The sequence below is a fragment of the Phycodurus eques genome, chromosome 4 (genome assembly GCF_024500275.1).
Source record: "Phycodurus eques isolate BA_2022a chromosome 4, UOR_Pequ_1.1, whole genome shotgun sequence".
NCBI classification, from domain to species: domain Eukaryota; kingdom Metazoa; phylum Chordata; class Actinopteri; order Syngnathiformes; family Syngnathidae; genus Phycodurus; species Phycodurus eques.
This window is the reverse complement of record NC_084528.1, coordinates 11,279,860-11,294,093: the sequence shown is the minus strand read 5'-3', so window position 1 is coordinate 11,294,093 and position 14,234 is coordinate 11,279,860. Positions and strand designations below refer to the sequence as shown.

The 14,234-nt window shown below is 41.6% G+C and overlaps 1 protein-coding gene across 1 annotated transcript in view; it reads right to left on the bottom strand.

The window, feature by feature from the left end:
• Positions 1 to 2,851: 2,851 nt before the first annotated feature.
• Positions 2,852 to 14,234, bottom strand: part of LOC133401232 (double-strand-break repair protein rad21 homolog A-like) — a 14,841-nt gene continuing 3,458 nt past the window's right edge. The window contains exons 5-14 of the mRNA XM_061673946.1: positions 14,189 to 14,234; positions 13,827 to 14,024; positions 13,255 to 13,380; positions 12,992 to 13,117; positions 12,196 to 12,419; positions 11,644 to 11,797; positions 10,060 to 10,205; positions 9,762 to 9,947; positions 3,918 to 4,001; positions 2,852 to 3,779 (exon numbers count right to left, since the gene is read on the bottom strand). The exon at positions 14,189 to 14,234 is cut by the window's right edge and continues 61 nt beyond it. Coding sequence (XP_061529930.1) covers positions 3,588 to 3,779; positions 3,918 to 4,001; positions 9,762 to 9,947; positions 10,060 to 10,205; positions 11,644 to 11,797; positions 12,196 to 12,419; positions 12,992 to 13,117; positions 13,255 to 13,380; positions 13,827 to 14,024; positions 14,189 to 14,234 — 1,482 coding nt within the window. The 3' untranslated portion in view covers positions 2,852 to 3,587. The remainder of the gene's footprint in view (positions 3,780 to 3,917; positions 4,002 to 9,761; positions 9,948 to 10,059; positions 10,206 to 11,643; positions 11,798 to 12,195; positions 12,420 to 12,991; positions 13,118 to 13,254; positions 13,381 to 13,826; positions 14,025 to 14,188) is intronic.

Below are 14,234 nucleotides of genomic sequence, written 5' to 3'. Positions count from 1 at the left end.
GATTAATTATTGATGATCCGAATATGAATTATATTACACCCAAAATGCATTGTTGATATGCTTAATATGCACAGATAATATTGCACACTGAAAGTCATATTTGAACAAAGAGTACAAATTGAGAGACATAAATATGGATACTAATATTTACTAATATAAATAATACATAATGTGTATAACATTTATTGACAACTGTATGTAACACAGGTTCGTGTAGCAGGTGAGGTGAGACACGAGCGACAAATTCGCACAAGCACAGCTGAGCTTGAGAACTGTTACGTGTCATACAGTATGTGTACATGCATTAAGAAAACTGAACTACCCGTATTGCGTTAAACCAGACTTTTAAAATGCATGTAAACACCTTAATCTGACCATGTTCAACTTTTCTAAAGTTGTTTGGCCAAAGATCGAATTGCACTCTGTCCATGTAAACTTCCCTGCAGCACTTCACAGAGAAGTGTGGCAAAAAAAAGGAGAGACCAAATTATTCTAGTAACGCGGTTCATTTTGTGCATGTAAATGTACGGCGTCTAAAGCTGTTGAAGTGCAGAAAACCAAGAAAGTATGTCACCCTTAAACGCCATCACTGCTTGCAAAGGTGAGTAAAGGGCAGCCTCCACTGCTGCCTTGAAACTTGGTATACAGACAGATGGACACAAATTAAATCAATTATAGTAGTTTGTCGGTTGCTTTTTTAGGTCAAAGAAGTTTAAGAGGTTTATAGTAGCATCATTTGATGAGCTGTTACTCATCTTGCATCAAGTGAATTTGGAGTCAGATTTGTACTATGGCATGCCTCTGGGGTTAACATTTAGTTATTATTATTTGAATAATGGGCACTCTGATATTGCGTTCTGTGTTTGTATTGACAGACCTCTCAAGTGTTTTGGGATGCACGAACGGAACTGCTTGTAGCTGAAAGTTACAGCTTAAGCTCTCTGTCGATCCTGTTTGAGATATTGTCATCAGTAAGGGCTCAACAATCATCACGGGGCGTTGTCTTATCAGATTATTTGTGCGTATGACGATGTCTCCAAAGTGTTCTATTTCAGCAGGTACTTTCAAGGACTGAGAGGGTAAATGATCTGATGAATAATTTAAGAAATAACAAGTACAATGAATGACACGCACTAACAAAAAAAACTGTAAAAAAAGGAGTAAAGGAAGACAGAAAAAAAGAAATCTGCATTGATATATAGAAATAGTACACGACTTGTGCATCTATTTATGACAGGGCAGCACAGTAGTTATCGTGGTTAGCACATCTGCCTCACAATTCTGAGGTTCAGGATTCGAATCTCAGCTCCGACTTTCCTGTGTGGATTTTGCGTGTCCTCCTTATAGTTGCGAGGGCTTCCTCCCACATTCCAGAATCATGCATAGTAGGTTTTTTTGAAGACTTAAATGTGAATAGTTGTCTATATATGTGCCGTGCGATTGGTTGGTGACTGGTTCAGGGTGTACCCTCGCTGCCTCTCGCCCAAGGTCAACTGGGATAGGCTCCCGCTGGATGGATGGATGCATTATCCATATTTATGATAGGGTTTTCAAAATGTTTTACCTGTAACAAATGTAAATGTTTTTGTTTAAAATTGTAATGCCTTAAGTATGAAACATACATACATGTAATTTGAACTCAACTATGCAATCTTTTCACATTCGCCTAATGTAAACCAAACATTCATACAGTCTACAATTTCTCACCAGTTAATCCAATCAACCTTGATATAAATATACAGCACATATTTCCACAATGCAATGGGTGGTAGTGTGTGTTTGGAGAAGTGCATGCTGCACACGCCACATGCACTTATCCGCACACCGTTATCCGGCAGTTTTGTGATGAAGTGCTGCCTCCGTGAGTGAAAATGTCTGGCTTTCTCTGTTTGAGAACATGCAGCTGCTCACCTAGTCGCAACACCCTAGCTCTGCCACTGTAATGGAAGTTTAATGAATTGTTACTCATCTGCCTGAGACAGAAATGCACCCCACCAACTCAAAGTAATTTCAAGTGTACTTTATCACAGGGATGTGTAGTATGCTGTACGTACTAGTTTATTATTCCTGTGTATTTTGACACAAAAGAGTGACCCTTTTAATAAGACCCCTGGTAATGGTTTGAAATTGTGTGTGCTGGGGGGGATACACTGCATCTAAACATCACTACATATTGCATACTTCAAGTCTGCTGAAATGTAAGACAGATATACACATAGATACAGGGTGCTTGAAAAGGAACCCCCTATTTTAAAACAATTTATTCATGTTGTAATTGCTTTCAAACATTTTTTTTGTATGTTCCATGATTAAAGGAGCAAGTCTATTCTACCAAACCAACGACTTTGGAAGAACTTGAAGGGCGAATACGAGAAGTTATGTCTTCCATCCCATAAGAGTTCCTTGTGAATTCAGTTAATGCGGTTCCCAGGCGGCTTCAGAAACTGGTGGCTAATGCTGACGCCTATATCGAATTCTAAATAAAACTCCATGCAATAATTCTTTTTTCTCATGTTCATTTCTTGTAAGAATTATAGTTCAGAAATAAATTAGGAGTACTTAAAACAGGGAGTTACTGTTTAATCAGCCGGTATATATATATATATATATATATATATATATATATATATATAAATACATAAATCACTCTTTTCTATTATCCATTGGTTCAACATGTTTTGGGCTCCTGAAAACAAAAAAATGTGTAAATTACATTGGAATATATGTTATCATAGTCAATGCTTTGTATGCTTTTGGTGCAAGAGAGCTTTAAAAATAAAATACATGTTCAGCCAAATCACAATGTTTTTTTTAAACAGGGTGTAGGATTAAATAATACTCAGCAACAGTGTACGTAAAACACTTTATTTCCAACCTTTACAGATGTATCACTAAAGATTACCCAAAGACTAAAAAGGGGGGGGGGGGGGGGGGGGCACTGTACGTATCTGTAACAAGTACATTTTCTAGTTACATAATGCAAAAAGGTGTACAAGCGTAAATGCAAAATACAAAAAGGAGTTTAACTGACAAACCTGCCTGAATTACACGGAAGCATAATACCTGGCTGCAGGGGAGAACATTTTTGACTTATTTACTTGTTTTATAATGGAAAAAAAACAAGTGCAGCAAGGTGGAGGAGAGGTAACACTTTTGAGGAATAAAACAGTACCTTTCCATAATATGTACACAGCTGACGCAGAATTTTACATGGAAACAATGGATTCTCATGTCAAAAAGCTGTAATATTTCCAGGGTTAGAGGGGAACGGTTTATAAAGATTTATAGATGAGCAGATTTAACTTCAAAGAAAATGAATCAAAGCATACAAATTCGTGATCGAAACATGTTTCTTTATAAATATAACTGTTAAACATTCTTCTGTTTGAAATGAGTGAATACTGCATGATTCCACCTAAAATACAGTAAAATCATTTTAAAACCTCCAAAAACCTTCCCCACTAACCCCACCCTTCCTCCTGGGGGGGGGGGGAAGTCTGACATAACAAAATGACAAAAAAAAGTTGCGCATTCAAAAAAGGATGCCTGTGACAAGCAGTGTTTTTTTCTTCCCCCTCTTCCAATGTCTAAATAAGGTGGAATCTTGGTCCAGCGGTGGCAATGATGTCGCTGTAAGGGTCTGTCTGGGTGACTTCGATAGCTTGCTGTTTCTTGAGGACCAGGAAACTGTAGAACTTAGCAGCAGCCTGCTTCTTGTTGTTGTTCCGGCACAAGTCAAGCAGGCTGACTGAGTCTGCTCCAGTCTTGGCCATGACGCGCTGCAGGGACAAACACAAATTAGCCAAGTCATCGCCAAACACGGACGGGCATGTTAACTATGACCGTGCTTTGACCAACCAACCTAGATTGTTAAAATGTTATAAAAATTATTGAACCAGCCAAGTATGTTTTCGTACCTGAAGCCCATGTAGCATCTGTTGGGTTCTCTTGTTCCATCGCTTCTCTTCCTGGTCCTGATCTCCAGCCTGACCTTCTTCATCCTAATAAAGACAACAAAATGCTCTGGTTGGTTGGTCCCTTCCCCCTTTGCATGGGTGTAGTAGTGGTTTTGCATTTCAATGTCAATCTGTGTATAGTATTAGAGTAATTCTATGGATATATATGTTGAAAGTTCACATACGGTAAATATAACGAATATATAATGTAAACATTTAAAAGGTTGTTTTATTTCTGATCTTACTTGGTACAGAAATAAACAATGTCACAAGAACCAAACAAACTGAATTCCAAAGCAGATTTTTCCCCAAAGTTTGTTTCACAAAGATATTGTATTGCTTTTTGAGAAAAGAAAACCATGGTTAAAAGGTCATTGGAGGAATATTCTGTCCAAACTAATTTCAGTAGAGTAAACGTTTTACTGAAGCCAGGCAAGAAAGGTGCTGTTATTGCAAGTGCTGCTTTGAATGAAAAAAATGCCAAGTTCTGATATAGCTGCCATTTTTGCTGTGCGATAAGAGTAAATTTTTCATGTTCCAATATAGGTAATTTTATATCCCAATAATGATATATACGTCAAAAGGATTTTTCCTTGAAATTACTAAAAATGAATGGACATTTTCTCTCATCTTTTGTCTATTCCTAATAAAAAAAAAAAAACAATTAAATTCCTGCTATTGTAAAAATACCATCCAAAATATCTGCCAATACAACAAGTTTTCAAGGAATATAAACTCTTGTGTACATTGTAATGTAAAATATTGTTTACCTCAACGCTCCTATAGCACTGCCCTAAACGTGTATGTGCAGGTAATATAGTAGCATTGCTGCAGTTACATTAACCTTCATTCATTTTTATACAACGTTTGAGTAGCCCGTGACACAAAAACTCAGGCAATCATTTTATCTTTGAGCACATGTGTGAAGGGGATCATCTGGTGCGGTCCGAATCAGTGTTATTTCTGACCCCCAGGTTGACAGTGGAATACGCTAACCAGCAAGCTAACCCATCGGGTGCCGCTACTCTAAAGGCTCTCTGACAGTGAGGTTTGACTCACGTACTTTTGCACAGCACGAGCTGGCATCCGTTCCACATGCACATTGTACAGACTCCGTTTATTGACCTCGGCTCACAAGTGATCAGTGAACCAATAACGGTCACCTCTTTAGCACATTATCCCTGCGTCCCACTCTCCAGGTATGACTAATCAATTTACACTCCATTCAAGTGTTACATTAATGTAACAGATGGATTAAAATTACTACGAAATTTACAGTTATACAGTTGTAGCTGCCACTGTGTACATGCATACTAGGACTATAACGATACAGTATTAAGACAAAAACTAACAATACACTGCGACCTTGGTTTACGCATGCTCATTTTCCGAATATTCGGTTTGGGTAACCTTTTTTTTTTTTTTTTTTTTACAAAAACTATCCCAGTTTTCCACAATCTGTTCCGTTTGCATCGGTTTGAAACCGGTCCGTACAAAACTCATCCATCTTACTGTGTGACTTTGAAACTAATTTCCTGAAACTGAGCGCCCACACAAAGCATTCCATAGGCTTGTGCAACTCGAGTGTTTTCTTGTAGGGCTTGTAAACATGTCATTATTATTGTCTTGGATGCATGGCCATTTTCCAGTCTTTTGTACACTACTTAGCCGTGTCCTGCCTCAGGATTTCATCCATCTCTATTTCTGATAACTTCATATTTTGTCAAGAGACTGGTGAGACGTTGGTGAACAGGTGCTCAAATGAAGCTTTGCACGGCAGATTGCTTACGGACTGAAATACGTAATTCACTGCAGTATATACTTTATAACAATTAGGGATGGGTACCAAAATCTCAGGGTGGGTAAAAATAATTAACCAATGCATTCCATCCAATTCTCTGCCCGACATTTCAATATCGATTCAGTAAATACTCCGAATCAATTCACCTCCTGGCGCTTTGCTTGTGATTTGTGTTGTATGGCTTTTGCTGCGCTGAGATTGTGCCGTTATATGCTCCTTTTGTGTGTCTGATAATGATTGATACCACCGATTTCCTATGTGATATTGCAAATACAGTCCCTCTAATGGTTGTATCAACAGTTATTGTTGAGGATTCATTTTCTGGTATCAGAGGATTCCATATTTCAGACAGTGTCGATCCTTCCCCATCCCAGTGACGTTGCTACAGCTGGCATAATGGCCGCCTCATCACAACGCACACTGCACTCTTTTTGTTTAATTTGCGTGTATTTTCGCTTGGAAACACCACTCCATTTTGGGCAAAGCCTAAGTGCAGTCGTCAGGACTTTCTGAGTTGGATTACGCCACAAAAACACTATTACCGGAGCCGATCCAATGCTGCAGCCCCGGAACCATGCATGAGCGCCAGCATGGCCTTATTTTGTGGTTTCAGAGTGAAGTACCCCGCCACAGGACTCCCCGACAGACACGGTCGAACGCCTTCTCCAAGTCCACAAAACATATGTAGACTGGTTGGGTGAACTCCCACGCAGCCTCGAGGACCCTGCCGAGGGTGTAGAGCTGGTCCAATGTTCCACGGCCAGGACGAAAACCACACGGCTCCTCCTGAATCTGAGATTCGACTTCCCCACGGACCCTCCTCTCCAGCACCCCTGAATAGACCTTACGAGGGAGGCTGAGGAGTGTGATCCCCTTGTAGTTGGAACACACCCTCCGTTCCCCCTTCTTAAAAAGGGGGACCACCACCCCAGTCTGCCAATCCAGAGGCACTGCCCCCGACCCGATGTTGCAGAGGCGTGTCAACTAGCACAGCCCCACAACATCCAGAGCCTTCAGGAACTCCCGACGAATCTCATCGCTCCTCGGCTTTGCCACCGAGGAGCTTTTTAACCACCTTGGTGACCTCAACCCCAGAGATAGGAGAGCCCGCCTCAGAGAACCCAGACTCTGCTTCCTCATGGGAAGGTGTCTCGGTGGAGTTGAGGAGGTCTTCGAAGTATTCTCCCCACCGACTCACGTCCCGAGTCGAGGTCAGCAGCACCCCATCCCCACTATACACAGTGTTTATGATGCACTACTTTCCCCTTCTGAGATGCCGGATGTTGGACCAGAATTTCCTGGAAGCCACCCGAAAGTCTTTTTCCATGGCCACACCGAACTCCTCCCATGCCTAAGTTTTTGCTTCAGCGACCACCAAAGCTGCATTCCGCTTGGCCAGCCGGTACCCATCGGCTGCTGCAGGACTCCCACAGGACAAAAAGGCCCGATAGGACTCGTTCTTCAGCTTGTTGGCATCCCTGGTGAGGGATGCCAGCGCTCTCCAGCACCACTTCCAGGGACTCCAAAAAGGGTGGGTACTCTGAACTGCTGTTCAGGTGCTGCTCACTTTCGACATCCCTGTGAACCACACTGTAGAGAAGGGGACCACCACGGTAGCGATACACACAAGAAGTCGGCTTCTACTGTTGTGCTTGGTTGCCATGGTAATGGACAAAAACTGCCACCTATGGTGATTTTTAAGAGGAAGACGCCGCCTAAAAGAAACGTTTCCAGCCGAAGTCATCGTTAAGGCCAATCAAAAGGGCTAGATGGATGAGGAGGAAAATGAGAGGGTGGCTGAGTGAGGTGTATGTAAAGAGACCGGATGTTTTTTTCCACAGGTCACCGTCCCTGTTGATCTGTGACTCCATGCGCGCCCATCTCACAGCTGCTGTGAAAAACCAAGTGCAACTAAGACTTGGAGGCAAAACCGAGCGAGTTTCGCCACCATATGTGAATGGATTGTGGATGCTTGGGCTAAGGTATCTGCTTTGACTGTTGTCAGAGCTTTCGCGAAAGCCGGCATCATTGCTGAACAGCCCCCCGGCAACGAGACTGACTCAGACAATGACGAGAGGGAACCTGGCATGTTTGTTGGAGAACTTGCCCAGCTGTTCATTTCAGATACAGATGAGGACTTTAATGGATTTTTGGATGAGGATTGATAATAAAAAAAAAATAAGACAACGTGAGTACATTGTTAAATACTTCAATAAAGTACAACCGAACTCAGTTTTGCTCCCGCTGCCTTTTTAAAAACATTGTTTTAGCATGCGTGCATGCATGCTACCGTATGTTTTACCATGCCTGCACCAAATTATACGGTGAGCCTTATGTATGTGTTAAATACAGAAATCGACCCTGTAACTGAGACTGCGCCTTTTAATACGGTGCGTTCTATGGTCGTGAAAATACGGTATATCCTATGGGAAATACTGTTTTCGTAATTGGTTTTAACCACTTTTTGGAACAGATTAACCACAAAAACCAAGGTTCCGCTGTACTGTAACACACATAATTGTGCTGTCTTGAAATGGCAGAAACGGGAAAGGCCCCTTCAAACTCCAAGAGTTTGTCTCTCCAATCTAAATACAGCCATATCAGCTCACAGTCCAACCAAACCTTCCATCCATTTCCCATACCGCTTATCCTCACTAGGGTCATGGGCGTGCTGGCGCCAATCGCAGCTGACTACCGGCGAGAGGCGGGGTACACCCTGACCTGGTGCACAGCCAATCGTAGGGCACACATAGAAAAACAAGCATTCACACTCATATTCACACCTATGGGCAATTTGGAGTCTTCAATCAACCTACCATGCATGTTTTTGGGATGTGCGAGGAAACCCAGAGAAACCCATGCAGGCACAGGGAGACCATGCAAACTCTACACGGGCGACACCAGATTTGAATCCAGACCCTCAGAGCTTTGAGGCAAATGTGTTAGCCAGTCGTTCACCATGCAGTGCTAGCAAAGCTAATTTATTAAAAAAACAAAAAAAAATCATTGAAGATAGGTTGCTTCAGCAAGCCTCCTCAAACTGTCATGTGAGTACTTTTCCTGTGATGTTCATTTGACCGGAGTGAGCAAAACTGTTGCTAATAATGGTTCATTTCAAATGGACAAAGTCAACCAGACAAGAGAAAGAAACATGGCTAACACAACTAATAAGCTTGAAATTGTGGAAACCTAGAAGCTCACTTTGGTCAACATTATAGGAGCATTTCATCTTTTCGCTTGATGTTCTCAATCCGGTAGAGATTGAAATCTCACCGTCAACAAGATCCAGAATATTTGATCTAAATTGGTGATTCTTCAACTTGTTAGAGGTACTGAACCCCGCAGATTTCATACACGCAGTCACTGAACCCTTAGCAATTATGGAAGTAAAATGTGTTTTTCTTTGTCATCCAAAACATAGTAGATTTTGAGGACTCTTATAATGTACCTGTCTTCAAAGGAGTACTCAAAGATATGTTGTACCAAACACTTAGAATTTCAAAGGCTTTCTATGATTTGGTGATGCGAAAAGGCCAAGAGCATTGTTGTCCTGAAGAGTTGTTGAATCAAAAGTGGGGTGAACGGAATAGGTGCACACAGCATTTGTCTCGACTCCTACTGAAACTGACCCATACATTATAAATGTCTGTTGAACACAAAGCTATAATGATTTTTTATTTTTTTTTTATAAATATTGTTAAAAAATAAACTATATACTATATAAATTTATTTATAGAAAATCAAAACATGTATCGAACTGTGAGTCAGAGATCAAGATACGAATAACATTTTAACTGGTGTATCGTTGCAGCTCGAATGCTTAAAGTGACTTTTGGCATATAAATCAAACTAAACCTGAGGGGCTTCGCCCTCAAAGAGGCCTGTGCCTCTCTACCACACTTCTGTCCCGTTTCAGTTATCTAACAAAGGGTGAGATGGCAAGGGTGCCTTGCTGGCTTGTTTTGGTCATAAATGTCACACCAGTTAAATCTAAAATAACTAACCTCTTCGTCACTCTCATCCTTCTTGTCTTTGCTCTTCTCTCCGATGAGGTCCAGTTCCGGAACGAGCTGCGTGAGGTTGACGGTGGTCTCCTCCGGGGGGAGGTCGACCTGCGACATATCTAGTCTCTGAGACAAGACTGAGCGGTCGGCCAGCTGTTGTGGCTGCTGCTGTTCTAAGGCAGCCATCTGAAAGACAACAGGGCCAATCAATGCCAGCCAATGGGCAGTAAAACTCACTAAGGTTTGGTCCTACCCTATTAAAAAAAACATTTTTGGGAAACACTTTTGTAGCACTCACAGGCAGGGTGCTCTCCTTTTCAAGGGTCTTGCGTTTGACACCACGAGGGGTGGAGGGGGGAGGCATGACAGTCTCATCCAGTGTTGTTCTGCTCCCTTCCATTGCAGAGACAGCCAACATACTGGGCTCTTCCACGATCGTCTGATCTGTACAGTGAATGAAGGAAACTGTTACTGAGCAGCTGTATCCAGACATGCAAACATCAAAGGCATGAAAAAGGTGACCCAAAAAAAAAAAAAGAGAAGGAAAAAAAAAAAAAAAAACATCGTAGGGGGATCCCCCCCCGAGACCCTGTAGAGATTTATTTTTATTTAAAAATAAATGAAGCAATCTGGAAGACTCTGCAGAGTACAGTAAGGCAAAATAAAACAAATTTCTTCACGCAGAAAAACATTTTACACCGCTCAAGTACATATTGATGTACAAATTTACTAAAACGCAAGAGTAGCAATAGGGGATGTCTGCTCCTGAGGTGGGTAGAGTAGCCAAATATTGTACTCAAGTAAGAGTGCTGTTACGTGACAATAATGTGACTCAAGTAAAAGTAATCCTCCCAAAAATTACTTAAGAGTAAAAGGTACACAGTGAAATATTTAATCAAGTACTGACTAAATAGCGAGTATCTTCTGATTGTTATTTTATTATTATTTTTTTTTAATCACAGCATGGACATCAATGAAATAAAAACAACAATAAAATGTGAATGTGCAAATTCTGATATTGCTGTGTGTGTGCGCAGCCAAAACTACATCATCTGCAATTTACTGCAAGGTGTTTTCTCAAGTTCTAAGTGGGCTGAAATATCCACAATTAGGCAGACAGTGCCAGACATATACTACAATACATGAAATCTGTTTTTGTTCGTCTAAATGTAAACGAGTAGCAGGCCGTTGCCTTCATAGTGACGACGACCTTCCCAACACGGTGACCACGCAGGCACGACGACCAGCCGGGCTGGCTTATCTAGTGTTAATAACGTCTTCTATTGGGCTTCCCGGGCGGGCAGAGGTGTGTGAGGTCATGTGACTTTGTGTCATTTGATTGGTGAACTATACTTAAAGGTCACTAGCACTTAAATTGGATAGGCGCAAAAAGCGCCAATGCGGAAGTCGAAGTTGTAGTCTCGCTCACGAAGTAGTTAATAAATAAGCAATAATTTATAAATAAAAGTAGCGAGCAAAATTTTGATCATTGTAACAGAGTAAAAGTACCGTTACTTCTTAACAGCAGAAATGGCGCAAGTGTTTTTTCTGGTCTTGTCAAATCCTGTGACTTTATCCAAAGCAGGTCCCGAGCACACGGGGAACCTCAGGCCAATGCGCTCGCATATTAGTCCGCTGCAGAGTAATATTCAGAAATTACATCTGTGTGTGGATGGTGAATCAAGGAGTACAAAACAGCCTATGACAACAGCCACAGCTAACCACCCACCAGGAAAAACTCATCGGATCTATACGATTCACATACATTGCCTATTTTGAGTTCAAAACAGCAAATTTCGCCAAAAGGCAACTGATTTGCATGTGTGTGTATCTGGAAACTACAAATTTAGCACAGTTGCTTGTCCCCCAAAACTGGTCTTACCAATGACGTCTCTGTGCTGACCCATAACATCCTCTCTGGGCACCTCTGGGTTCTCCAGCTCTTTGAGGAATTCATCCAAACTGTCTGCTTCGCCACCCTTTCTCCTCTTCCTCAACTCGTCTGGCACCAGAGGTGTCAGGCAACGTGTGAACATCTAAGATTTAATGCAGAGAGAAAATTAGGAAACTAAATTGTTGATCAGATCACAAAAAATAAATAAAAAAGTCCAGCCTTATAGTCAGACGGGTGTTAGACAAACCGATAAATAGCTCTGCTATATTATGCACCATATTACCTGGACAGCATACTAATGAAAGATGGAACTTTAACAAACTAAAAAAAATTTTATAAAAAAAAATAAATTGGGCCAAATTACTTGGATTTTTGCTTTTGGCAAAAGACTGTTGGCCTGCTCTCAAACACATTAAAGTGTGTATGCTAACCAAAACAATTTTCGTAAACTGGAAACTGCACAAAACCTGGACATTAATCAGCCACAAATCTGAGCCTCTTACAATGCAGCGGCTAATCATAATACCCAACATTCATTACCTTGAGCAGCCTGGCATTCCAAAGAGGCTGAGCAGGAAGAGAGAAGAGCTTCTCCACTCCCCCGGTCTCCTTCCACATCATCAGCTTCTTCGTGGGAGGGGCAAGGTCCAGGGTGGTGACAATGTCCGAGTAGTCGGAGAGTTGAGCCCTGATGGTTTTGCTGTCCAACTCCTTCACGCTGTCCACAATCAGCTTTCTCTTACGCTTGGCCTTGGTCTCTTTCACTGAAGAGGAGTTGAACATTGTTATAACTTCATACAGTCATCAGTGTTGGGTCATATGGAATGGTTGTTGAACAAAGCTATATGAACATTTTTAATTAAACTTCACAAGAAAACAAATAATAATGATAAAGTCATTCAATTTGGAGACGTGGCTACCCAGTACAATAGGGCTACAGCGACAAGAAGTTTACATTGATAATAAAACTCTGGTATGTACAACAAAGTCAACTGCATTAATGTAAAGAGACTTACTTCCCAAGTACATGCAGTAGGTATTCCTCTTAAATCATGCTAATGGTGAATAAATCATTTGCTTTTACAATTGTACCATATAGCTGGACATCCGCGTATGATCATTAAAAATGTTAAAAACCATGACGCTGTTAGTATAAAACATTACTTGATACATTGTCTGAATATTTAATAAAGGTTTTATGATCCAACAGATTATTTCTATCATCAGTGGGAAATTTTTAATGACGACCAGCATCCTGAAAAGCTTGACTTGCGGTTTCAATGTAAATAATGTGTAAAAAAAAAAAAAAAAAAATTATATAAAATATTTTTCTAACCAGTGATGTCGATGGGCTCCAGTGCAAATGCTTCCTCCTCATTATGAACAAGTGTGGTCTGTTCGGTTTGGTCAGCCATGGCTGGTAGTGGCTCTGTTGGACCCGAGTCAGGGCTGTCTGGACCCGCTACAAACAAGATGTAAAACAGGAAATGTTATTGGGCACAAATTTTCCTCCAAGGTGTGATTGAAAACAGCTATAAGTTTCCAAACTCATTGTTGGACAATGCAATATCATCTCTAGCTTTTGCAGTAAGTACTTACGTGACTGGAGGTTGTCAAAATCGTCCTCATCGTCTCCATGATCCGGAGGCATCATGACGCTCGCAGTGATGGCTGGAGGGTCGTCAAAAATGCCACCTCCATCTTCAGAGCTAAGCAGCTTATCCACTGAGAAATTGCAAATAGTTTAAAATCACCACTCCATCCATCCATTTTCTAAACCTTTTTCCTCACTAGGGTTACGGGCGTGCTGGAGCCTATCCCAGCTATCTTCGGGAGGGAGGCGGGTTACACCCTGAACTGGTCACCAGCCAATCACACGGCACAAAACAAACTACCATTCACACTCACATTCACACCTACGGGCAACTTAGAGTCTTCAATTAACCTACCATGCATCTTTTTGGGATGTGGGAGGAAACTGGAGTGCCCGGAGAAAACCCACACAGGCACGAGGAGAACATGCAAACTCCACACAGGCGAGGCCGGATTTGAACCCGGGTCCTCGGAACTGTGAGGCAGATGTGCTAACCAGTCAACCACCTTGCCGCCTAAAATAATCACTAACATAAATACCTAATAGAGTATCTGCCAGGGAGGACTGAAAAGCTCACCTAACATCCCTCCATCACTGTTGCCCATGGAGGCATCACCAAAGTCATCATACTCCATGTGGTTGGATTTATCAGGCAGATTAGCTGGACCAGGCTCAGCCTCTAGCAAAAGGTTAGAGGCCGTGGCACCATGCATGATGTCTTCCTCAAACGTGCTGGCATCGCGCATCATCTCCCGGTCGTCCATGCCGAAGTCAGCTAGGGAGAACAGCAGATTCTTTTAAATATGTAGAGGACGCAAAGACGGTTCCTCATGTCCTGACAGATCTACACTCTACTAAAAAAAAATAATAATTTAAAAAGCCACAATGTCCGTTTCGCTACAATAATTTTTAAAGGGTGGTGCATCACTTATGTCCTACCAAAGTCATTGTCTTGCAAAAGACTGAGATTGCCAACGTCCTCCCT